Source organism: Myotis brandtii, unplaced genomic scaffold (assembly GCF_000412655.1).
Source record: "Myotis brandtii unplaced genomic scaffold, ASM41265v1 scaffold115, whole genome shotgun sequence".
NCBI classification, from domain to species: Eukaryota; Metazoa; Chordata; class Mammalia; order Chiroptera; family Vespertilionidae; genus Myotis; species Myotis brandtii.
This window is the reverse complement of record NW_005353967.1, coordinates 17,934,679-17,959,942: the sequence shown is the minus strand read 5'-3', so window position 1 is coordinate 17,959,942 and position 25,264 is coordinate 17,934,679. Positions and strand designations below refer to the sequence as shown.

The window sequence follows — 25,264 nt, the reverse complement described above, 5'->3', positions numbered from 1 at the left end:
AATTGCATGGCCCCATGAGAAATCAGGCTCCCTCCTCTCTGGTTTCAGGTGCGGTGCATCACCCAAGAACCGCCGTTGCCAAGTCTTAGGTGACCCCTGAAGCTCGGTAGCTCCTGCATTGAGTGTCGGCCCCCTGGTGGTCAGTGTGTGTCATAGCGACCAGTCGGACGGTGGAAGGGACACTTAGCATATTAGCCTTTTATATATATATAGATAAGAAAAGCTATTTTAAAAACCATAGCTACTGTGAAAAGTCCAGAACAAAGTTACAGGAAGATGCCTGTAGTTATCTTTGGGAGGTGAGTACATGTCTTTTTCCTTTTTATATGATTTCAAAAATTTCTTATAGGAATATGTTTTACTCTTATAGTGAGGAGGGAAAATCATAGGCCAGCAAATAAATTAAACAGCTGAAATGTAAGCTTATCTTCTGGCTCTTTTGCATTGTATTCTGGATTCCAGCTCAAATTTAATATAAAAATATCAGCATTTATGCCAACCCCATTCTTTCTGAAGAAGAAATGACATCCACTCCACTTACCCCTTCCACTTATAATAGGAAACATGTCATCCCACGTTCCCTTGTATACCAGTTCAGAGTCTGGGGCTGAAGGTGACCCAAATCCTCTGGACATAATGGGCATCTCTGTTCTTGGAGCAGGCTCTGAAGTGACTAAGTTGGAAATAATTTGTCCTCCCCTGGCTTATAAGGGATCCATACTTTGTTTCTGGATACTCCCACTTACCCAATGTTTTGTAGTCATCTCTCGCCTTGCTTGCTCTCAGTAGTGACTGTATTTTCACGATTTCACTTTTCTGCAAAAGAATGAGACCGGTCACGGCCTTCCAGAGTCCCATCTACTCCATTATTTTAGGATTCAGAACTATTTAAGAACTGATGGTATTTAAGAATGGACACTATTTAGAAATGATAGTATTTTGATGTGGTGGATTCAATGTTTATTTTTCCACTTTTTTGAATGAAGGGTCAGATAAAGTCAGCTAAAAGTATAAACAAGATTGTACGGGGATTGTTAAAGAGCTCTAAAAAGGGAAAAGAATTTCACCACCAAACCTAGATGATCCAATGCATGTTCACCTGGCTCTTCTGTAAAGATCCTGAAAGAATTCCTCCTGTGGGCTTCTCTCTAATTTAATCAGTTACCAGGTAGAAAAACTGTTCTAGTGATGTTGGAAAAGGTTCCCTTAGGATCTTTTCTCTTAGGGCCCACACCAGTTTGCTCTCTTCTGTTTTTCCTAACCAGTCTGGTGGGTGAAGGCTTACTCTGAACTTGAGTTCTGAATAAAAATTGTTACGTCTCCAAATATTACCACATTGTGTTCTAAGACCTATTTTTTTTTGTCCTAGTATTCATTCCCACCATTTAACAAAAATCATTCAAGGCTAACATGAAACAAAGCTTCGTTTAGTTCATGCTCAGCCGGGATAAAAATGCACATGCACGTCTCTTACATGATCTCTGAAATACTGCAGCCGTGAAAGGTAATTCCTCCGTGCTCTGGTCATCCGGAACCAGGACTGAATCTAAAAATACGTTAAACAGAGAAATCAAAGAACTTTAATATCTTTTTATGCAGTCTCTCTAAAAAAATAATATCTATACTTTATTTGATAAAAAAGTAAAAATTAGCAGCCTGCCACATAATAAACACCTAAAGCCTGATCTTCATCTCCTACTTCTTTCACTGCTTCTTCTCTTAAGGGCTGAAAACATTTTACACTTTATGGTACGGAAGGTAAGGTAGCCTTATGCTGTTTTGCTTTCATCCCCATAAATGAAAAGCATGTTGCTGAAAGTTGCAGTGGGTCAGGGAATCAAATAAAACTAAGTCCAGGGTTTCTTCCAACATTTCTTAAATATATCCAATATACTTGAGGTCTTTACAGAAAAACATTTAACGCGTTCTCATGAGGGACCAACTGTGAACAAGAGTTTTCTGAGCGAGGAGGCCTATGCTCCATGGAGAGCACAGGACATGAAGGAGCTGCAGCACCATGGATCTAGAAAATGTCATTCTGTGTCTTCACAGTTTAAAAAGTCTTTTAAACTAACCTCATCTGATCCCAGTCTCTCTCCAGCCCCCATTCTGACTTTCACCAGGAGTCCCAAGTTGTCTCTCCGTCCACTTCTGCATGGGCCCCTGGTTTCCAGCTCCGAGACAGTGGCCATCACAGTGCCCTTTCCTTCTCTGAGGTCAGAGCAATCACCCTGGTGCAAAGCTGGGTGGGACTGGCTCACCACCCAAATTCAGATCCTAACTTTTGCCTTTACCTTCCCATGAAGGTTTTGTATTGTTAAGTTTGAGCATTCTAAATACTATTAGCAAATATGATAAGAGGAACATGAAATAAAGTTGGGTTTCTGCCAGACTTTAAATAATCAATTTGGACTTTCTGGAGAAAGAGCATTTCCCGGTTACAAAGCATTTGCACATCTGACCACATAAAGGAACCAAGTCAGCTATGTGTTCAATGGACTTGCTTGTAGATGATCAGCTAAGTGAGTAGTGGAGATGGGACTCAAACCCAGGACTTGCTTCTGGCTTCAAGGCTCACACCTCCTCCTTCCATAGTCTGTCTTCCACAAGCAAAACTAAACAGAAGGGAAACGTTTAAGTCAAGCACTTGGTAAGGTAAGAAAGGATGTTTACCTTCACAATAGAGGGAAGATGATCGGCGAATGTCTGCCGCCTGCTGACATATGACATCCGTTGTCTATGTCCCCTCCAAAAAGCCTGTGGAAGAGAGTGAGCTACAGAATTAATTATGTGCAACACTTTTCCAGTTTATTTCAGAAAGCACAAGAGTAGAGGATTTCTCAAGACACCGAGTGAGAATGCTGTCGGGACCCTTCCCCCCGAATCGCATTTGAACACTATCTCTGGGGGTGGACATTAAACTGAGCAGAGAGCACCAGCTCACAGTTGAGGCTTGTCCCAAGCTTGAGAAGCCCAGTGTCCCATCCAAAAGCTTAATTTTACCAAGGCCCTGGGTGACAAGAAGTAAAAAATCGGAGTTACCCCAAAACATACAAAGAGATTAACTGCGTGCTGGTATTTTTTTGGTAACAATATAGATGCTGCAAAATAATGACTAATAAATATCTGAATCCAACAAGTGACCACTGTGGCCCAGACTGGACAGGAAGATGCTCTCCTAACTTGAGACTCTGGATCCCTGAAAACAGGAGGGCTGAGATGGGACAGGCATTATTTCATCTATTCCTGCACCAAGTGTAATGGTGCTCCAGCAACAGAGCTTTACTAAGTTATCAGCATTAAAGATAATTTTTATAGGAAACATTTAAAAAAGCCGGACACAAACTGAGATCTGTAGAAGGATCAAATCCACAGCTGTTCAATTCCAAGTTTATTCCAGGCCATTTATGAGTTTCTTTTTATTGATGCATATCCTTGTAACTCACTCCAATTCTCTGATTTGTCAAGTTAGAAATGAAATACAAGTTTCTTGTTAAAAAGGACAAATAGAAACATTATACGATTTTTATAAAAAAAATAGGTTGCATATATCAATCTATCTCATTTTTCTAAAAATATATGTGGAATTTATTATCACTTAAAAAATAATATACGTTTTTGTAATAATTCAAAACAAAATAGGACGGAATAAAAATTATTAACTGAGTACCAGCTCCAGACTTCCCCTCTCAATGCAAATCCCTAGAAATGACACATGTGCCTTAAAAAAGCCCTAATTCTGAAATAATTATAGACTCATAGGAAGCTGCAAAAATCATACATTGAGTTCTATGTCTTATGTGAGTCCCTTCACCCAGTTTCCCTCAATGGCAACATCTTTTCAGGACATCTACTATAATGCTAAAAAATGAGAAGGCATATGGATCCGAAACCAAGAGGGATCCTGGAAGAGAAAAGGCAGTTGGCATTGGACTGAAAGGAGGAACCACAGAACAAAATTCTATAAAAATGTGGGAGCATCTATAAAAAATGTTGGATGGTACTAAGCTTGAAAAAGCCTTGGACTACAGTCAGAATAACTTTGGGGAAGTTATCACCTTATCTACTTGCCAAGCAGTGAACACAAAAGCATAGGTGGGAGAGGGGAATTAGGAAAAGCACAAGAGTGTAGAGCCTTTTTTGAGCGAACTGAGCAATATAAATTTAAAGTTATTTAGCTTTCTATCTAGCGTTTCTAATTTTCAATTTATCTAACCTAAGGAAATACAAGCACCTGTGTAGAATAAATATAAGAATTTTTGTTGCACTGTTTGTTAAAACAGATATATGAATAAAGCAGAATGTTTACAAATAGAGGAACAATTAGATACACTGTGATTGCACTCATACTCAGGGATGTTACATGACAGTTAAGAAGAATGAGGGAGAGTCTTATAGATTGACTGTGAAAATGTTCTGTATCGTGAGGAATAGCAAAATCTCCAACATAAGGCAAAGAGGAAACTGTACCTCACCATACACACTATGATACGACATGTGACAAAAAAGGAAAACATAAAGCAATAGTACATATCTCTATGCAAACAATCTGTACTCAATGCCTAGAAGATCTATTAGGATAAACAACAAGCACAGAGAAAGGGCATGAAGTGAAACGTGCCTATGTAGCTAGCCTTACTTCGACCCGGCCATTTTCTAAAGGAATTCCCAATTTTTATGTACCCTTTGAAATAGGTAAAGCATATATGCATACATACACACTCTATTGTTGTACACAAAACTATAAACATATAAGTATGTATATGTGTTTATGGATCCTTTATTTCTGACAACATGGGATCCAATCTTATGCCAAGGTTTGCTTTATTTTCCCTCTAAATTATATATAGCATTTATATTATTTCATATAAAAACACAGATCCTCCCCATTATTATTTTTTAAAAAATATATTTTATTGATTGTTTACAGAGAGGAAGGGAGAGAGATAGAGAGAAACATCGATGAGAGAGAAACATCGACCAGCTGCCTCCTGCACACCTCCCACTGGGGATGTGCCCGCAACCCAGGTACATGCCCTTGACCGGAATCGAACCTGGGACCCCCCAGTCCGCAGGCCGACGCTCTATCCACTGAGCCAAACCGGTTTCGGCAACTCCCCATTATTTTTTAATGACCACACAGTACTCCGTAGTATAGTTTTACTATGACTTAATAATACCTCTGTTGGTAGGCATTAAGTTATCTTTTTTTTTTTTGCAGTAAATAACCTAGTATACACATTATTGTGCATTTTTATAAATGTTTCCATCAAGAGATTAATACATAGAGCAGTGGTTCTCAACCTTCTGGCCCTTTAAATACAGTTCCTCATGTTGTGACACCCAACCATAAAATTATTTTCGTTGCTACTTCATAACTGTAATGTTGCTACTGTTATGAATCGTAATGTAAATATCTGATATGCAGGATGGTCTTAGGCGACCCCTGTGAAAGGGTCGTTCGACCCCCAAAGGGATCTCGACCCACAGGTTGAGAACCGCTGGAATAGAGGATTACTGTGCCAATAGTTGATAACTTAAAACTGATAGTTACTGTCAGGTTGCCTTACAAAGAGTGTATGATAGAGACCTCTTTCTCAAAGGTCTCACTGAACAGGTATATATAAGAAAAAAAAAAGATTGATGATATCCAAACTGATGGATGAAAACTGCTGCCTCATTTTTATTTATATCTTGGCCTCTGACAAAGTGTGGAAAGCTTACCTGACTTCACATACATTTACTTTCCCCCATTTATAATACAATTGTCTTAAATAATTCCTCCAGCCTGGCTGAGTGTGGCTCAGTGGTTGAGCATCGACCTATGAACCAGGGGGGTACTGTTTGATTCCCGGTCAGGGCACAAGCCCAGGTTGTGGGATTGATCCCCAGTGGGGGTTGTGCAGGAGGCAGCCGATCAATGATTCTCTCTCATCATTGATGTTTCTATCTCTCTCTCTCCCTCTCCCTTCCTCGCTGAAATCAATAAAGATATATTTAAAAATATTTCCTCCACATATTTAGAATCATATTCGACAGTGCTATAATTTCTGCTTTAACTGTTCAACATAATTTTAAAAATTCAATAAGAAAAGGAAAATATATTGCCCATATTTTTACTCTTTTGGTTGTTCTTTTTTCTTTTCTGGTGTTCCAAAATTTCATTGCTTATCATTTCCTTGTTTGTTTAAAGAACTTTCTTAGCCATTCTCATAGAGCAGGTATGCTGGTAACAAGTTCTTTTAGTTTTCCTTCATCTGAGAACACCTTGATTTCCCCTTCATTCTTAAAGGATATTTTTGCTGGATAACACATTCTCTTGTGATAACTCTTTCCTTTCAGCACTTGAAATATATGTTGTGATTCTTTCTCCTGGTGCATTTAGGTTGCTATAAAAAAATCTGCCATGCCCTGGCCGTCATGGCTCAGTGGTTAGAGTGTCCACCTGCACACTAGGGGTCTCAGGTTTAATTCTCAGTCAGGCACATGCATGGGTTGATTCCCAGTAGGGGGCATGCAGGAGGCAGCTGATTGGATATTTCTTTCTATCCTTCTCCCTTCCTCTCTCTCTAAAATAACAAAAACACATTTTTAAAAAGCTATACAAAAAATACAATCAACATTATAGCTAAATTAGAATGGAATTTAAAAGTATAAATGTAGTAATCCACAGGTAAGCAGGAAAAAGAAAACAGAAAAAAAAAAGCCAGAGCAATAATGCATACATTAGAACAGGGGGAAATTTTCAAATCACTAATCTCAGGTTCCACTTCAAGAACTAGAAAAACAGAGTAAAATAAACCCAAAGCAAATAGATGGAAAATAGAATAAAAACAATAGCAGAAACCAATGACATTGAAATCAGCTAAATAAGGAATGCCAATGAAACAAAGATCTAGTTTTTTTTAAAAAGACCTATAAAATTGACAAACCTCTTGTAAGAATGACAAAGACAAAAAGAAGACACGAGAGTAAAATCATAAGCAATCTTACCAATGAATATGGAAACAAAAATCTTAAAATAAAACATTAGTAAAGTATTATATAAATTCTATGTACTTTTATATACACACACATATAATGCAAGTAGGAATGTGTTTGAAAACAGATACACAAAGCTATGTTTGCACAAAGATTTATAAATAAAAAGCCTAGCCATGAATTAATCAATTAAAATAAAAAACAAATAATCTCAATAGGTGTAAAACACTTTTGATACAATTCATATCCCTTTTTCAATTTAAATAGAAATTAAACAAACTAAAAATAAATGGATACTCTTAACCTTAACTTAACCTTCAGAAAAATATTATCTCACAAAAATCATAATATTATATTTAATGGTGAAATGAAAGAGCTATTCCCTTTAAAATCAGAATGAGACAAAAATGTCCATTATTTAAAAAACAAAAGAAGAAAAACCCCCCAAAATGGCTATATAGATTCTTCTTGACTTTCCATGTTTACTTGGACACCTTCTGATGTGTTCCATAAGCACTTGAGATAAAGATTAGCTACTGATGATATGTATTCTCTGTACCATTATTCAGTTTCTTGGGAGGAGACTGAAGGTGGGAGGGTGGTGGAGCTGGAGTGTCCTTTCCTCAGCCTGGGAGCTTCCTCTCTGAATTTAAGACTACTGTGTCTGGGGCTGATTCAGCCAGCTAGCAATGTTGAGCTGCTCTGTGGAAGGAAGTCTTTAGATTTCATTCAGATCATTTCCCCTAATTCAGGGTCAATCAGCCACTTTGGCAAGAAATGAGATTAGCATGATCCCCTGTGGTTCATGGTCCTTTGGTTTTGTGAGTTAGCAGGTTTCTGTTGACTACACATTCATCTCCAGTCTATAGCTTGCCTTTAGACCTCATCCCTTCCTTGTTAGAAAACTGTCAGAGAAGTGAAGAAAGGGCATGGCAGGGCATAGTTCGCTGGCTTCTTCAATTCTGCTGCCTCAGCTGAGGTGGAGGAAAAAGGCTCCAAATAATTGTTTCTGTCCTTCCCCAGCCCTCTCATGACTTTAGCCCTGAGTCCTAATATCAGATGGATTTTATATGGCGGGCTCCTCAGAATCTCTTCCAACTGCAACACTGCTTCATGCCCCAAGACTGGAGAGCTTAGGGCTGGTCCAAATTGTGTCACATCAGCTGACACTCTGAATTTTGTATGAAAGTAGAGCCTTAGCATCAGTGTAGATGATTCTCTTTTTAGGGTTTTGTTCAGTTCCTATGTGTTTTGCCTGCCATTTGTTTAAAGAAGGAAAAACTGAAAAACGTATTGAAAAATAAGAAAACTCCTTTGGAGTACCAGGTTTATAGGAGAAATTGCTTTTAAAAAATTAATCATTTCTGCCTTCTGATATCTTATGCTGACAAATTCACACATTCGAGCACCTATCATATGCAAGACACTAGAATACAAGTTTTAAAGACTCATTTTCTGTCCTGAACGATATTATAGTTAGGTGGGGGAAGCAGATGAGTACACCAATGGTCACACAAAAGAAGCTCAACAGAAAAACTTTCAAGTTAGGAAATGTCATAGTTATTGGCCAAAGCAAAAATTCATCAAACTCTGCCCATCAATAACAGTATCACTTTGGATGCAACAAAAAGGACAAGCACACAGCCTTTTGGAAGCCAGCATGGTGGCTGGTAGAAGGTGTAGGGGAATACAGAGGAGAAACATCTACATCTGCAAGGTCCTCTCTGGCCAACCAGCAAGTCCCGACAAGTCATGCAAGGGTAAGAACAACTCACAACAAACAGGTTGGACTAAGGATTTTCCTGCAGACCTACAGGAAGAATGACAGATTATATAAGGGAGAGGGCACACTTGGAGATGCTAAATCTATTTCATTAGTTCTTCTGTTTTTTTCAGATGCCACTCAACATCCACTAACCACTAAAAAAAACAATTCATCAGGAAACCGAGACAGCAAAGTAGGTGACACAAGGAGATCCAGCTGTTAAGAGAAACAGGATTTCAAATCTGATCTGAGGTTTGCTCTGGCTCTGACTAGGTTGGTGGCAGGTGGACCTGTGGGATCCACGGTGCCCCCGAATACTCTCTCGAAAACCACAGGTGAGAAGTCATTCAACATCCTTCCCATCCTGGAGCCTTCAGAAAGCAGCCTTGGGGGCACTGATTAAGGAAAAAAATCTGAAGTCAGATTTGTTTATTAGAATGCTGGCAGTCGATTGTCCTATTATCAAAGAAAACATTTCTCAGGGGATAGAACAGTTTGCTGTGAGTCACATACCTGTATTTTGACCACATGCTCTTCTTGTTCATACAAAAATGATTTCCTAGCTTCAAACTCTTTCCTAAGGAGGGCTCCTGAGCGTGTGTGTTGAAGGCGAAGGAGGAAATCCTCGGGAGCAGACCACATCTTCTCACGAATGTAACCTGTTGTGACTTCCTCAACAATGTCCTGGCAAGAGACATTTCTTATGGTTACTCCTCACACATCAAGTGAAAGAAGCAGACAGAACAGCTGCTGGAAATTTTATGTTTCAGAAAATGATATGGATAGCTCTTTCTGGCTTGGTTTACAAACAGATCAGACCAGAGCTGAGGGATGAGCTGGCTTAGCTTCCTTCTAGCAACATGATTTTGGAATCCTATAAACGTTGTGTTGAGTTGGCATGAGAACGTGGTTGAATGATCGCAGGATTCGTAGGTAGAGATGTACCGATGACGCTGGCCCTTGCTAGGTGTGAGGCCTGAGATCCACAGAGTATAAAAGGGACAAGGAAGGTTACAGTAAGCACATGCACCTCTCCTCTCTCCCTCAAGCTGCCAAGGAAAGGACCGCAGTGTCCACGAGGTCCTTAGGCTTCTCTGCTGCCTTTCTCGACCAGGACAGAGAAGACAGACCCTTGCAATGACTTGAGGAAATCTCAAATTTGAGGGAAAATAAAAGACTGGGTGTCAGAAGGAAAGACAAGCCCCATATGGGCAGATAGGAAAAACCTAGATGAATGAGAAAAAAGGAAGGAGGAGGAAGATGAAAAGTCTTTATGTGGACTGTGACTGGCTGTACTTTTATGTTCTCTGAGATACGCAAGCAGAGACTGGACTCACTTCTATGGCTGATGCCTCTTATTCAGTGTGATTGAAATCAATGGGTGCTCAATTTAAAATAATTGAAATTGAAATCATATAAAAGATGCAGAAATACCTTTAAGGGAAGGCATATATGCACGCTGATTGAATAAAATTAGTAATTCTAGATTGTGTAGAAGAAATAAAATGTATGGTGTAGGCCCTCATTTTTTAATAATCCTAACAGACTGATGCTCAATTTCACAAAGGTAAGCCCAGGGTGTCTCTGGATGCCACATGTCCAGTTTTCAGCTCTGAATTTTAACCCTTCGATGCTGCTTCTTCACAGTTTGATACATCTTCTCATTTATAGCACATGGATTTTAAATATTGCCCACAATTTATTTTTTCCCCTGACAAAGTAGCACTAGTAATTCATTGCCACAATGCCATTTTCCTGTAAATTGTGGGGAACTTTGAACATTTGAAATCAGTTAATACACTATGTTCTTCACTATCTTCTTGTCAGTCAGGATTTCTGGTGGCCTTGTAGTTCCAGGCCACAGTTTCTCTCTGAGTTTTAGTAAATACAGTACTGGTGATTCTGTCCATAGTACTGCTATATCTTTGGTGCTGTGACTTTGAACAATTCTGTAAGCTCTACATTTGTGAGATCTACTTATGTTTTCAAAATGGAGCTCAATTATTCTCAGTATTTTTCTCTTTAAATATACTACAATGCCTGGCTCAAACAGCAATTTTCACATCTTTTAGGTCCAGCTTTTGTTCTCAAGTCCAAAGTAATCTTGGTGAACATTCCTTCAAGAGTATTTCCCTCCAGGAACCATCACTCACTTTTTAAAGGATCGTACATAGCTGTGTTGTAGGCTGAGAGGGGGAAAGAAATGACATTTGAATACTGACAACCAAGGAATTATCCCTAATTGAACGTTCATGTCAAGGAGCACCTGAAGATTGATTTATTATAAGCCACGAATGCTTGGCTTGATGGTGTTATGCCAACATGGAAAAAATTCTTAAAGTTATTAACTACACTTCCACTTCCACCTGTAGTTCACAAAGACTTTGCTCTACATCCAGCCTTCAAATAAATCAATTAGTTCCTCCCACCACGTCCATGATTAAAAAATAGAAAAACAATCACACTTACCTTTATACAGTCTAGTTTTACATCAAATAATAACATCCTACCTTAATTTCTTTTTCCATGAGCCATGATTCTTTACACAAGCAAGGTTTCGGAGTGACCCAGGAACTCTCTTTTGAGTCGACATTGTAGTAGTAATCATATTTCTCCTGCAGGGTAAGTTTGAGCCATGGACCTTCAGTAGACACTAAAGGAAAAAGTGTGTTACATTCTAGAGAGGAACACGGAACACCGTCAGCTTTTTAATGTTGTTTCTTCAATGTGTAATATAACCTAATGAAGATGCTTTTCATCAAGCATTCAGATAGTCAAAGTTAAAATCATTAGAAACGACTCACTAAAACGATGAGTCGTTATGTACTTTAGTAGCAGCTCTCTGCTAAGGCAAAGATGAAGGAAAGACTGATGTCTAATGCCAGATTTGGATCCCAAGCTTTTCATGAGGATGGTGGGAGTCACAAATGGCCAACAAGAAGGATAAGCGAACCAGGAATGCATCTCAGGTAAATGTGAACAGCATCACAGCAGACAGAGGAGGCCCATGAGCAAGAAAGCCTCCCACAACTTTTATGAGAAGTGACCTGCAAGGACTGTAGCCCATTATTTAGGGAGGGCCAGTGATCTGCATTAAACCAAAGCAGCAGTGACTCATCTTTGCTGACAACTCATCCAAGGTACACAATGGCATATGGAAAGTCACTAAGCAGGGAGAAGGAAAATTCTGGTTCCTCTGACTCACTTTGCTCTATACAACCACACAAAACAAGGGAAAACATGTTGGAAGAACTTAACTTGGGGGTAGGAGTGTACTAGGAAAAAAGCTATGGCAGTCATGGCTTAACTTGGTCAAGAAGGATATCTCCTCTTCACCAATCCATGGGCTACCCTTTCTATTTAGAAATCTGTTTATTTTAATGAAAGGTCATGCTTCCTGTCTCAGACCAGAGAGCTAAAAACAACAATAAAAATAAAAAATCTCTGACCTAGACCAAGCTAAACCAACTGCTGCCAAGTGAACATTAGACTAAGCAGAGGTAACGTTAAGGCCCTTTATTATGAGTTGATTCTTAATTTGGCTTTAAGTGGCCCTCAACTGTTCTAAGTGACCCTTAACTGTTCTATGTGTCAATACTCAGCAAGAGAGACGTGTCTCTTTTCAAATGGACAGTCAGACAGCTGTTGTCTGTTTAGAAGTCCTGGTGTCCTCAAAAACATATTGTACAGTCAAATTAGGATGATCACAAGTAATTATTTTTTCAATTACCAGTAGCTGTCAGATCCACAAATGCTTTTCAAGGCAACTCTCTCATTGAGAAGGAAAGGAGTGAAAGTGGTAAAAACAAATGAACACACCCAGATATATTCTCTTATTTGCATAAGAAGTGAGAAGTAAAAAGGCCTTAGTTGGCATTAGAAGACTTGATTTGGGTTGGGATAGTCTCAGTGGATAATAGGAAAAGAGAATTGTTATCATTTTCAAATTAAATTTGAATTTACAGTCAGAGAAGAGGCAGAAGAGGGTATCTCCAGTCCATGGTCCAAGTATTTTTCCTAAGAAATGTAGTTGGCTTGTTGCTAAGAGAAAAGACTAATTATGAACCTTGGAGAAAACCATAAAAAAGAAAGATTCCAGTTAGTTAAGAGGTGGTAGCAATCTAAAAGGAAGTATACTTTCTAGATGCCTTCTAGACCAAAATTATACTTCTATATAAGTGCTAAACTGAGTTATAAGGCTCGGTGATCCACTTAGGAGTGGTCACTTCAGTTTGGGAAAGAACACACATCCTAGAACCAGAGGTGAAAGAGATTAAGAATCACCCTGATCACCCCCGATCCAAACAATGTTCATAGGTTTATCTGGTGTTGAAAGTCAGTCTTCAATTGCCTGGAAAGTGTCTCCTCGTCCTTCTAGAACAGGAGTTGGAAAACTTTTCCTATACAGGGCCAGAGAGTAAATATTTTCAGCTTTGTGGGTTCTAGGTCTCTGATACTGGCCAACCCTGCCACTGCAGCATAAGAGCTGCCATAGAAAATACAGAAAGCAATGAGGGTGGCTGGGTTCCGGTAAAACTTGATTTACAGACAGGTGGTGGCCAAGGAATCCACTAAAAATTATTAGAATAAATGAGTTCAGCAAGGTTGTGTAAGATCAAAATACAAAAATCAACTGTATGAAAATGTGTCCATGTAAAACTGTGTACACCAATGTTCTCAGAAGCATTCTTCAGAATAGCCAAAAGTGGGAGGTGAAAAATCCAAATTCCTTTCATCGATGAATGGATAAACAAAATGTTGCATATCCTATACAATGGAATATTATCAGCCACAAAAAGGAACAAAGAACTGATATATGTTACAACATGGATAAGCTTTGAAAACAGTACGTTAAGTGAAAGAAACCAGACACAGTATGATTCCATTTATATAAAATGTCCAGAACAAGAAAAACCATAGAGATAAAAAGTAGACTAGTGATTGTCTGGGGCTGAGGGGTGGGGCTGAGGGGTGGGGATCAATGGCTAACAGACATGAAGGGGAGTTGTTTACTGTAATGAAAATGTTCTAGTGGAATTAACTAGTGGTGTTGGCTATACAAGTTTATGAATATAAAAGCCTCTGAAGTGCACACCTTAAAACTGAATTTTATAGTATGTAAATTATATCGCAATAAAAAAATCATTGTATTTCTATATAGTAGTAATAAGCAACTCCAAAATGAAATTAAGAAAAACATTTATAATAGCATCAACATAATTAAACATATAGGGATGGACAAAAGTAGGAGTACCGTATAGGAATAAATTTAACAAAAGAAATGCGAGCCTTATACAACACTGAAAACTACAAAACATTGTTGAAAGACTTAAAGAAGACCTAATGTAAAGAAGAGACATTGCATGTACATGGATCAGAAGACTTAATATTGTTAAGATGGTCATACTCCTCAAACTGATTTACAGGTTTAATGCAATCCCTAACAAAGTCCCCAGAACTTTTTAAAATTGTTTTTGGGAAAAAAACATGAATCCGAGGTTTTTGAACTGGATACCGTGGGATATTCTGACTCCATTCACCAAAACACAGCAATAGGAAGAGAAAGAGGCAAGTTTAAGGGAGAGAGGATAAACTAATTTGGGGCCAGGATGGATTTGAAATTATGATGGGTCATTTCTAGGAACTCAACCCCTGAATTAACAATGTTGTGCAGTTCTTTCCCATGGAGGATAAGGTAGGGGACACTACGGTAACTCCTGATGCAGAGATGTGAAAGGAAGAGAGGGGCTCAAAAGTGACTAGATGCCACGAGAGTAGCCAATAGCCCTCCTCACATCTCATTAATAGGAAATTTGCTGAATTGGAGGGTCTAACCTGCAACTGGAAAAATATCAAACTTTAAAAAGTAAGTACACTAATGAACAAAATAAACCGATGAACAGAATAGATCCAGAGACATAAAAGCATGCAAAAGACCGATGAATCTCAAAGGGAAGGGGTGGGGGGCGGGAAAAGATTAAGCGAAGAACTTATATGACTATAAGCATAACCCATGGACACAGACAATAGTGTGGCAGGCCTGAGGTGGGTGTGGGGTGAAGGGGAGGTCAATGGATAAAAAAAGGAGGATATCTGTAATATTTTCAACAATAAAGAGAAATTTAAAAAAATTAATTAAAAAAGGAGAGAGAAAACATATATGATAGAAAAAAATAAAATTAAAGTCTTCAGTCTTTAAAAACAGAACCTTAAAATAATAAAGTAAGTACATAGGATACTACTGAACAGACTTTCAGTTGAACTAAAAACATGTTTTCCCGCCCTAACCGGTTTGGCTCAGTGGATAGAGCGTCGGCCTGCGGACTGAAAAGTCCCAGGTTCGATTCTGGTCAAGGGCATGTACCTTGGTTGCGGGTACATCCCCAGTTGGGGGTGTGCAGGAGGCAGCTGATCGATGTTTCTCTCTCATCAATGTTTCTAACTCTCCATCCCTCTCCCTTCCTCTCTGTAAAAAATCAATAAAATATATTAAAAACAAAACAAAACATGTTTTCCCCTCAAGTTCCACAGTGGTTTCCTAAAGGTGAAAAGTACTATGTACCTGACCTATAAGCTGTGGTGCAAATAAACACCAGCTACAGCCAGGAGTTACCTGGATCCTGGATATAGAGGTGCTCAGTAAAAAGCTACTAAAGAAATGACAGATGAACTCTCCAAAATTTATCTCCTTGGTTTTGTCATTTTCTCCTTCTGTCCAAGATGTCATGAATAAGAGTTCCTAAATCTGAAAAATGAATATTAAACTCATGCTCTCAAAAATACTTTCCAGAGCTAACATTTCATGATCTGCCATTGGCTTGAACAGGCATAAATATCTGCCAAGGTTATTGATCTAATCCCTTAGAGACCAATTCACTGCACTTTATTCCATATTTTCAAAATTACTCTTTACCCCTACTAAATATTGTACAACCATGTATCATTTGTGTCAAAAAGGTTAGAGAGAAACATTAGTGCAAAACATCAGTTTTTAACCACTGGAGGAATGAAATCAACAAGCAAGACCTATATAAAGTCTCCTTAAATACTGTACTTTCTCAAGTCTATGATGCCACCATGTATAGCCACCAAGTTAATCAGTTTTCTAAAACACAAAAAGGAAAAGAAACATCTAAATAATTCCCTTTGCCATAGATGATAAAAATCATTTTAGAAAGCAATATTTGTCTTAAAATTAAGAAAATACAATACCACAGAAACTATCATAATCAAAATGATATTCAGCTTGTGCTAAATGACAAAAACGCTTACCACTTCTCGATTTTTGCTCTTTTGCCTTCGTAAGGGCATCATAGTAGTTGTCAGCACATTCGGGGATTACATCATTTGTATTACCAACAGAAGACTTCAAAACAGACAAAATATCACTTTTCTTTTCTTTCTCCAAACACTGATTAACATCAACGACCAGTGTAACCCCTGGATAATAATAAAAAAGTGTTTCTGTTAAAGTTTATCTTCTATTTACCCTGCAGGCATGTAAAGCTATAATTCAACTTTTTAGGAATACACTGGTATCAAACCTTATTACCCTTTGAGAGTATGAACCACATAAACCCAAGAGACAGTCATCAATTCACCCACCAGTCTAGGCTGTGAGAGTAAGATCCCAGCCTGGCTGGCGTGGCTCAGTGGTTGAGCGTCAACCTATGAACCAGGAGGTCACGGTTTGATTCCCCATGAGGGCACATACCTGAGTTGCGGGTTTGATCCCCGTGTGGGAGGCAACTGATCAATGTTTCTCCCTCACATCAATTATTTCTTTCTTTCCCTTCCCTTCTCTCTGAAAATCAATGAACATGTCCTAGATGAAGATTTAAAAAAAAAAGATCCCATAGGAGCATGGTTTATTAAAAATCATAGCATCTCCTTGTTACTCCTGTGTAGTAGCAAGGCCCTCATTTTGTTCACTGTGATAATCTTTGAAATTGGGTTAATGCACACAAGTAGACAAATGTCATTAATTGGTATTTGAGAACTAGCTTTATGAAGACATTTATTTATTTCAGAGCAAGTAAAATTCGATTTAAGCTTTGGAAATTCTGATATTCTTCTGTATAGTGCAAGTATACTTCCAAGATTGTCATTAGCAACCAAAAAAAAAAAAAAATGTTCTAGAGCGGCAACAGGCACAGCTAGTGAATATATGCAATGGAGTCTAGAAACTTAATTCTGAAACCAATATAGACCTATAAAGCATTTTATCACATTTCAAATTTCTGCCTCTTCCTTAAATAAAACCACACTGAATTCTGGGTTGCCTGAAGAAAGTTAGCATGGTGAATTCTTAAAATTTTTAAAAATGCATTGATTTTATATAGAGAGATAAATGGAGAGAGAAGAAGGGAGAGAGAAACATTGATTTGTTGCTCCACTTATTGATGAATTCATTGGTTGCTTCTTCTATGTGCCCTGACCAGAGATCAAACCCACAACCTTGGTGTTGGGACAATGAATTTACCATGTTGCTCTGGCTGGATAGTTATTGACCTATCTGGCCAGAGCAACATGGTAGATCAGCCGTGGGCAAACTACGGCCCGCGGGCCGGATCCGGCCCGTTTGAAATGAATAAAACTAAAAAAAAAAAAAGACCGTACCCTTTTATGTAATGATGTTTACTTTGAATTTATATTAGTTCACACAAACACTCCATCCATGCTTTTGTTCCGGCCCTCCGGTCCAGTTTAAGAACCCATTGTGGCCTTCGAGTCAAAAAGTTTGCCCACCCCTGTGGTAGATTCTTTATTATCCACTTTAGTTCTAGATAAGAATATTCTGTATGCTAAGCCAAATAAGCCAATAAGAGAAAGTATCACATGCTCTCACTCATATGTGGAATCTAGTGAACAAAATAAACGGATGAACAAAATAGGTCCAGAGACATAGAAGTATGGAACAGACTGATGAATTTCAGAGGGAAGGTGGGGAGTAATTAACCAGGGAACTTACATGCATGTATGGATAACCCACTAACACAGACAATAGAGTGGTGAAGGCTTGGGAGGGGCAGGTGTGGAGTGGAGGGGATCAATGGGAAAAACAAACAAAGGGGACATCTGTAATACTTTCAACAATAAAGATTAAAAAAAATATTCTGGCTGAACCAAATGGACTATTATTTTCACAACCTGTAAATGCAGTGAGTTAGAAATGTAAACATTTCTTCTACAAATGGAAGAAACTGATTTAAAATACTTTTAGATGAAAAATGATCTTGATGAAAAGAGAAGAGAGAGGTTTTTATTTTTTAAAACACACGCACATCAAGCTCTACCATACAAATGCTAAATGGTATATTGTTGTTATCAAATTATGTACACATGTGCATAGAACTAAAAAGGCTGACAGGGCAAGAAAAACAGAGTTTGACCTGTAGCAGCCTGGAGTCAAAATCATGCAAATCTGGAGGAGCATGGAAAAGATTAAGGAGAACTTCTGTGGCAGACTCCAACTGTTGCCAAACAAAAGGTATAGCAATATGTTCCTGTGCTGGAGTTAACAGGAATGGGGGAGCTGCCCCCCTCTCCTCTCCTCCAGCAAGTCTTTGTAGGATGAGAAAAATGCAGTACTAGTGTCTGAGAAGTTTGTGGTCTGAGAGCAGCAGAAGGAACAAGTAAATGTCAAAGAACTGTTACATGAATTACATCTGAGAGTTTCATCCAACCCAGTAAAATGCTGTTTTCCTTGAAAGATGAGTGTTAAAGTCATACATTTCTTGCATATAGTAATGCGCTTTATTATTGAGTAATTATGTTCAAGGAGTAGGTCCATAGTTTAACTTTCCAGCTAACTGAAGCTTACTTTTAATCTTAACAGAACCATTTTCCATGAAAATCTAAAGCCCTGGAGAAAACCCTAACAGAACAGTCTCTACACGGCTCATCATTTTACCCAAAGTCCCTGGTACACAGAAGGTGCTTAATGTTTGCTGAGAGCTGCCAGAAGAGTCCCTCATGTCACTACAGTTGTATGGTACTATAATACAGTGAGGGATACTTTCAAGCACTACAGAGGTATTTGGGCTCTTTGCTCCTGCACTAAATGGCCTCAAATTTTCATGCTTTTTAGTTTTTCCCTTATCGTCACTGTCAGCTATCACTTCTCGCTGCTGTGTGCCTGCAGAGGGCAGCCCCAAACTTAACTGTTTGGTAATTAATTCATGGCTTCTGATGTGCTTGGAGGTGGGAAGAAAAACAACCAAGCATATCAGCATTATGTCTGAGATAAGAATAAACAGGCTCAAAGTGTGTGTCCAAGAGGTCCCCAATGAGTAGAGTAAATCAGTTCCAGGACACAGGCTTCTTGATATCTATTCTGATTGCCTTTTGGCTTAATCTGTGGGTTGTGGTTAAATTCCAGATAGCTGAGGATGTCAGGTAAAGGATCTCCATTATGTCAGGCATATTTCTACCAAGAAACAATTAGGAAACCTCCCACGAATCATGTAAGAAATCCAAAAACATGTTTGCTTTACATCTTATGCCATATACCAGCAGCCTTTCTCAAAAGAGAAGTGATATAACACCCAGTAGAACAAATATTGGTTCTTAGGGGAAGAAGGTAAAAAAAAATATTTTTATGTATAAAGCACAGATCTACATATGGCATATAAACATATATACAATGTATCTATGGTATTACCATTTCATGGTGAGAAAAAGAATTTCATGGTGAGGTCCAATTAGAGAAACCAATGTCTAGATTAAGATTCCTTAGGGTGCAATAATGGAAAAGGTAGTCAAAAGTAGAGAAACCTACTTTAAGAAAGCAAGGTGCTCAGTGAACATGAACACTGGGCCAAAATGAAGGAGACTTGAGTTCCTCTGCCCTTTTAGATCTTGCCCGTGGTAAAGTATATGAGCCAACACATTTTCTTTGATCAAATTATCTGGGAGTGGGGTTGATGCTTATAACATGTGACCAGAATCTGTTTCAAGTCTTCAGACAAAGGCTGAAAAAATGCTTTTAAAAGTAAGATTAAATTCCTGTTAAGAAACTGGAAAATTCTCATCTCAGTGTCAGAATAGACAGCGGTTTTATTTTCAGAACATCTCTTTGTTGTCATACAACACAGAAGAAACTATATCAACTACTTTGAGGGATGGGACCGAGGTAGAAGGTAGGATTTTAAATGTGCAAGTGCAGAGTACAAAACCATACATCTGAGGAAACCTCTTACTTTCATAGTCAATAAACAGAAACTTGAGTCTCATGTGAAAAACAGAATCAACATTTGCAGGCCAAATGTAAGAAGAACACAGAATAAAAGGAATAAAAGAGAAAAATTCTAGGCTACTTGAGTACCTGTATTATAATCCAATTTCTTGAAAGTCTTTCTTCAAACTACATTGCTTTCAGTTTTATATTTAAATCATTTATGTACACATCTCAATTTTGTTTTCTTTTTCTTAACAATTACAGTGCTTGAATAAAAAGACTTCAAAGATCCTAAGGCTATAAAAGTTCAGGTTGGAGAAATACACATATTTTTCCTGGCTAAGGAAATAAAAACCAGATGTTCCTCACTGATGCTTCCAAAGTTTAAAAGCCTATCTCTGGAGCAAGAGTAAGGCATCTCAATAGCAATCTATGACCTGATAACTCAGGATAGATTCTAGCTATGCCATGAACAAACAGCTCAATGAACTAGCCTTTTAGGAATCTTATTTTATGTAGGTTGTTCATATATGTAGAGTGTTAGTATATCAATCTTGAAGCTATTTTAGATTTCCAGGTGAATTTTCATACTATTCCTCTATGAAACAGAGGTATAGCATAAAAAAATTGTTCTCATTTGAGCCAATGTGGGGATTCTGCCAGTTGCTGAGTATGTCCATTCCAATTATGAATCTGGACTTGGGGAAGAAATCCCAGGATGGGTTTGAGGACCCACTGGGCCCTGAGAGACGGACCTGAGCTGAAACTCCATTGATCAGCTGGCCTCCAAAAGCCACTACTCTGATCACAATGACATTTTAGGTCTCCTGGAATTAGTGTCACTTCAGGATTCAGTAATCCCCTGAAAAGTCTGATTATGTTCTTTCTCCCAGCACAACCACATGATAAAAGGCCATAGATCTCTTTGGGGAAAGCCTGGGAGAAAGATGAACAGGATAAAAATGTGTTAGTGTAACAGAGTTCTTTCTCAAGAGGACCCCGCCTTCCCTTTCCTCAGGGAGTTCTGGGTCTATAAACCGATTAAGGGGCCATGACTTCCTGTTTTTATAATCCAAGTTATACTTCTATTCACTTGACCTAGAACTCTTCTTCCGCTTAGACAAGTAAGAATTTAGTAGGCTGTCTATTTCATTCTAGGAGCACCATGTTCAATCAGCCAATTCCATAGGTCTCTGTGAGTTAGACTGTTCTGATTACTGCGTTCACTCTGCTGTTTATTATAAATTACATCCATTTGTCTTTGGGTGATTAAGTGCTGCCACCCAGCTTCTGCCGGCCTCTCCATAATTGCATGAGCCAATTCCTAAAAAGAAATCTCCCTTTCTCTCTCCATATATGTATGTGCAGTATAGATAGATGTATACATACAATACACTTTCCAGAGAAACAGAGCCATCTATCTATCTATCTATCTTATCTATCTATCTATCTATCTATCTATCTATCTTTGTAGTTGGTTTTTTCCAGAGAAAAATATTTATGTAGTTCTTTCTCTGGAAAACCCTGACGAATACAATGAAAGGCCTGGAAGGGAGGACGAACATTTATTGAGCAAAAATGGGCTAGTTTTTTTAAGATTAAGATAAAAAAGGACTTGACTGAACTATAAATTTGAAAATTTAGAAACCATTTTTTTGCTTCCTGGGTTTTGTTTGGTTACATTCTCAGATTTTGCTGGAAAGAGCACTTAAGTCATTGAAAACAGTGCAACCAATGAATCCTATTGTTGTATACATATGTATTCAAGAACTCAAATTGGTAGAAGAAGTCCAACCTTTTCAGAAATTAAAACTTATGCATTAAAAAATTATGAATAAAAATTCAGAAGCATAAGCAGATACAAGCAAGGCAAGATGGGCCAGCAAAAGGAGGTGAGGGCTTACATTGTTTTGCTTTGTCCTTGTCCCTGTTGGCCTCATAGACTGCGTGTTGTATCTCATCCAGCCAAAGAATTTTAGAAGCAGGGTCCTGGGAATGACATAGAATAAAAGAAAAAAATAGTGAATAATGATGAAACAGAGTAACTGCTTTTAAGGAACCAGTTTATTAAAATTTCCATAAGCTCTTATTCAGCAACTACCAAGTTCTGCCAATACACTCTATAAGCTACTAAGGAAGTAGACCCCAACACAACCACTTCTCCCTTTCCCTGCCACCCCTCTAGTTCAGCCCACCAGTATCTAAAAACTGAGCAGCTGCACTGGTCTCCTATTTGCTTTGCTGCTTTCAAGTTTGCCCTCCACCACAGCGGTCTTCTACAGAGAACCAGATAATCTCTTCAAAATGGACATCTCATGACAACACTCCTTGGCTTAAACTCCTCCAAAGGCTTCCCCCTGAAGTTGGGAGGAAACAAAACTCCCTTCCCATGGACTGTGGGGATTCAATGAACTGGCTTCACCTCACACTCCTCTGCTCTCTATTCCAGACCTTCACACCAGCCTCCTTTAGTCACAACATTCTACCCCAGCAAACTGGCTATGATTCTTTCTTATCATTCGGGCCTTAATCCAACTGCCACGCCCTCCAAAAAAGACTTCTCTGGCCACCCTCGCCAAAAACTCTCTGCTCCAGTCACTCAGTAACTGTGGTTCCCAAGGCAGCCCAGAGTGCCATGGGATATTTTAAATTTGAGGGAAACACAATGACACCATTTATCAGATACAGAGACAAAAATAAAACAAACATTAAAAAATCAAACAAAAACAGTGGTTGCCCTCAAGGAGCTGACGGTTTAGTAGAAGAGACTAATATACAAAAAAATAATTATAATACAATGTGATGAGGGCATTAGCTGTAGAAACACAATCTAGAAATAGCCAAGATGGGATTAACATAGTAAGTAGGGGGGCTGAGTTACAGGGGGAGAAAAGGCCAGTAAAGAACAGCCTCAGAAAGGAAGTGATGGAAGCAATAAAAGGTATTGAATTACCTTTAATATTTTTTAATTTGGAGGTTGATTCTTATGCTCTTGCTACAAATTTAGTGCTGGCATCTCATTAACTGGGACTTCCAGAAAGGAACTGTATTTTCTATAAACTTTTCTAAGATTGTAAGTAAAATTTTATCAGTAGAAATTAAATATTGTGGCGAAGGATGAGATGTTCCATTAAAAAAGGGGGGGGAACATTGCCTATGTGTAGAAATAAGCGTCATGCACTAAATCCTGAAGCAAGGCTGTGATGGAGAGAAGGCAGCTCATCGGAGCCATGGAGAACCAGCTTCATCAATCAGGACTCAAGATGGTGAGAAGCAGGAAGGAGAAATAACATTCACCAGCTCCTCTGGCAGGCTTCAACCCTGCTTCTCTCAGACACTAACATGAGATAATGTAGGTGGAAGGGGTTCTGAAAATGAAACACTATCTTTTATTTCAATCCTGCAGTATCTGGGCTAACGGAGACTGCCGTGGAAGGCCTGGCGCCTGCTTCCCCAATCCTCTCTAGCTGGATCTGCCATATGGGAACCATCAGCTGTTAGTAAGATTTCCCATTTCTTGGCAGAACGAATGGGGAAGATTCAAACAGGAAGTACGATGGCAAGTTGAAGACTAGAGGAGGAATAAAGAGACAGGGGAACAAGAGCTATTTTTTTTTTTCTGTTTCTAAGACCAAAGGGAACCTATAAGGTACAGCCTAAAAACAAAGCTCCATACAAGTTCATTGAAGTATGTCTCAGGTTTTTTGTGTGGGTATTTACCAAATTCCTTCATAACTTATCAGTGTAACAGACAAACCATACAAACTTTTACCCAGATGAAAAGGAAGTTATAATCCCACTTCAAAGCTGATGGTATTTGTTTTAAAAGCTAAACAGAAGAGAGACTTTGCAAATCAAATGAATTCAAGCCAACAGTTTAAATCATGTCTTCTTGAAATAAAGGTTGCTAGAGTTAAATGCAAAACCAAGAGTGAAAACCAAATCCTACCAATGGAACATCCTCTTTTTAATAGCTCTGTAGAAGATTGGAATTATTATATTTACAGGATGGCCATGGCTCCACCTCCAGCTAAACAGCCAGGTTCAGCATATGAGTTACAAATAGATTAAGACAAGTGAACAGAAACTAGGCCATCTGCATACATTCCTGAACCTAGGTGACTCCTAGGAAATTCGAAACAAAAAAAGTACTCTCTCCTCAATATTTTGTGGTCTTTTGGTTATTATTTCTACAATAAAATAGCATTCTATCTCAGTGTGTGTTATCGTATGTTATAAAGACTGACTTAAAAAAAATTGATTTCAGAGAGAGGAAGGGAGTGGGAGAGAGGGAGTGAAATATCAGTGATGAGAGAGAATCACTGATTGGCTGCCTCCTGCACACGCCCCCAACTGGGTATTGAGCCCACAACCCGGACATGTGCCCTAACTCGGAATCGAACCATGACCTTCTTTTTGATTTTTTTTTTTTTTTACAGAGAGGAAGGGAGAGGGATAGAGAGTTAGAAACATCGATCAGCTGCCTCCTGAACACCCCCTATTGGGGATGTGCCCGCAACCAAGGTACATGCCCTTGACCAGAATTGAACCTGGGACCCTTCAGTCCACAGGCAGATGCTCTATCCACTGAGCCAAACTGGTTAGGGCAAACCATGACCTTCTTGTTCATGGGTCAATCCTCAATCACTGAGCCACCCCAGCCAATCTTAAAGACTTTTTTTTCTCCTCCACAGAGGTAATATTTATTATTTGTTAAAAGATCTTTTACGTAACATATATAGAGAACGCAAAATTGTACAAAGCACACTTTGGGGATTTCTACTACGAAATGCGTATATACTTCTGAAATCATGTAGAGATATGTAAAGACTGATTTTTGATTGCAATACTTGGTGGGGTGAAATTTATCAAGGTGTGAAAAGTTTGCGTAGATCAATTCCTTCTTAGCTTATCCCTTAAGCCTTTAAGTTTCATGTGAAATTTGCATTTTTCTGATTCTTGCTGCATTTTATAGGCAATAGGCTGTTGGGTTGCCTGGCTTAGCATTTAACCTTAAGTTTTGTTAATTATAGAAAAAATCTGTTATAAGGCAGTATTTTTTTCTAAATATTAAATCATATCCTTCAGAATATAACTACTCATAAAAGCTTCTATATTACACAACAATGTGACTACTGAGTGGTGTTAAATTTAATGTGATAACACTTAAATAATGGTTAAGATGGTAAATTTTATATTATGTATATTTCATGACAATTTTAAAAAAAATCAAAGCCTATTGTAGACCTGCTCACCAACACCCATGGAATAAAGGGAGTCCTCTGCATTTCAATGTATTATGATTTGTGTTTAATCAAATAGTGTGGTTTTACCCCCTT

The 25,264-nt window shown here is 38.5% G+C and overlaps 1 protein-coding gene across 4 annotated transcripts in view; it reads right to left on the bottom strand.

Moving 5' to 3' along the window:
* IQGAP2 (IQ motif containing GTPase activating protein 2) overlaps window positions 1-25,264 on the bottom strand; it is a 283,664-nt gene that overhangs the window by 46,273 nt on the left and 212,127 nt on the right. For all 4 annotated transcript variants that reach the window (XM_005858052.2, XM_014549911.1, XM_005858054.2 and 1 more), the window contains 7 exons: window positions 21,830-21,914; window positions 16,019-16,186; window positions 11,257-11,399; window positions 9,260-9,430; window positions 2,674-2,757; window positions 1,475-1,546; window positions 747-816 (listed from right to left, as the gene is read on the bottom strand). In XM_005858052.2, coding sequence (XP_005858114.1) covers window positions 747-816; window positions 1,475-1,546; window positions 2,674-2,757; window positions 9,260-9,430; window positions 11,257-11,399; window positions 16,019-16,186; window positions 21,830-21,914 — 793 coding nt within the window. The remainder of the gene's footprint in view (window positions 1-746; window positions 817-1,474; window positions 1,547-2,673; window positions 2,758-9,259; window positions 9,431-11,256; window positions 11,400-16,018; window positions 16,187-21,829; window positions 21,915-25,264) is intronic.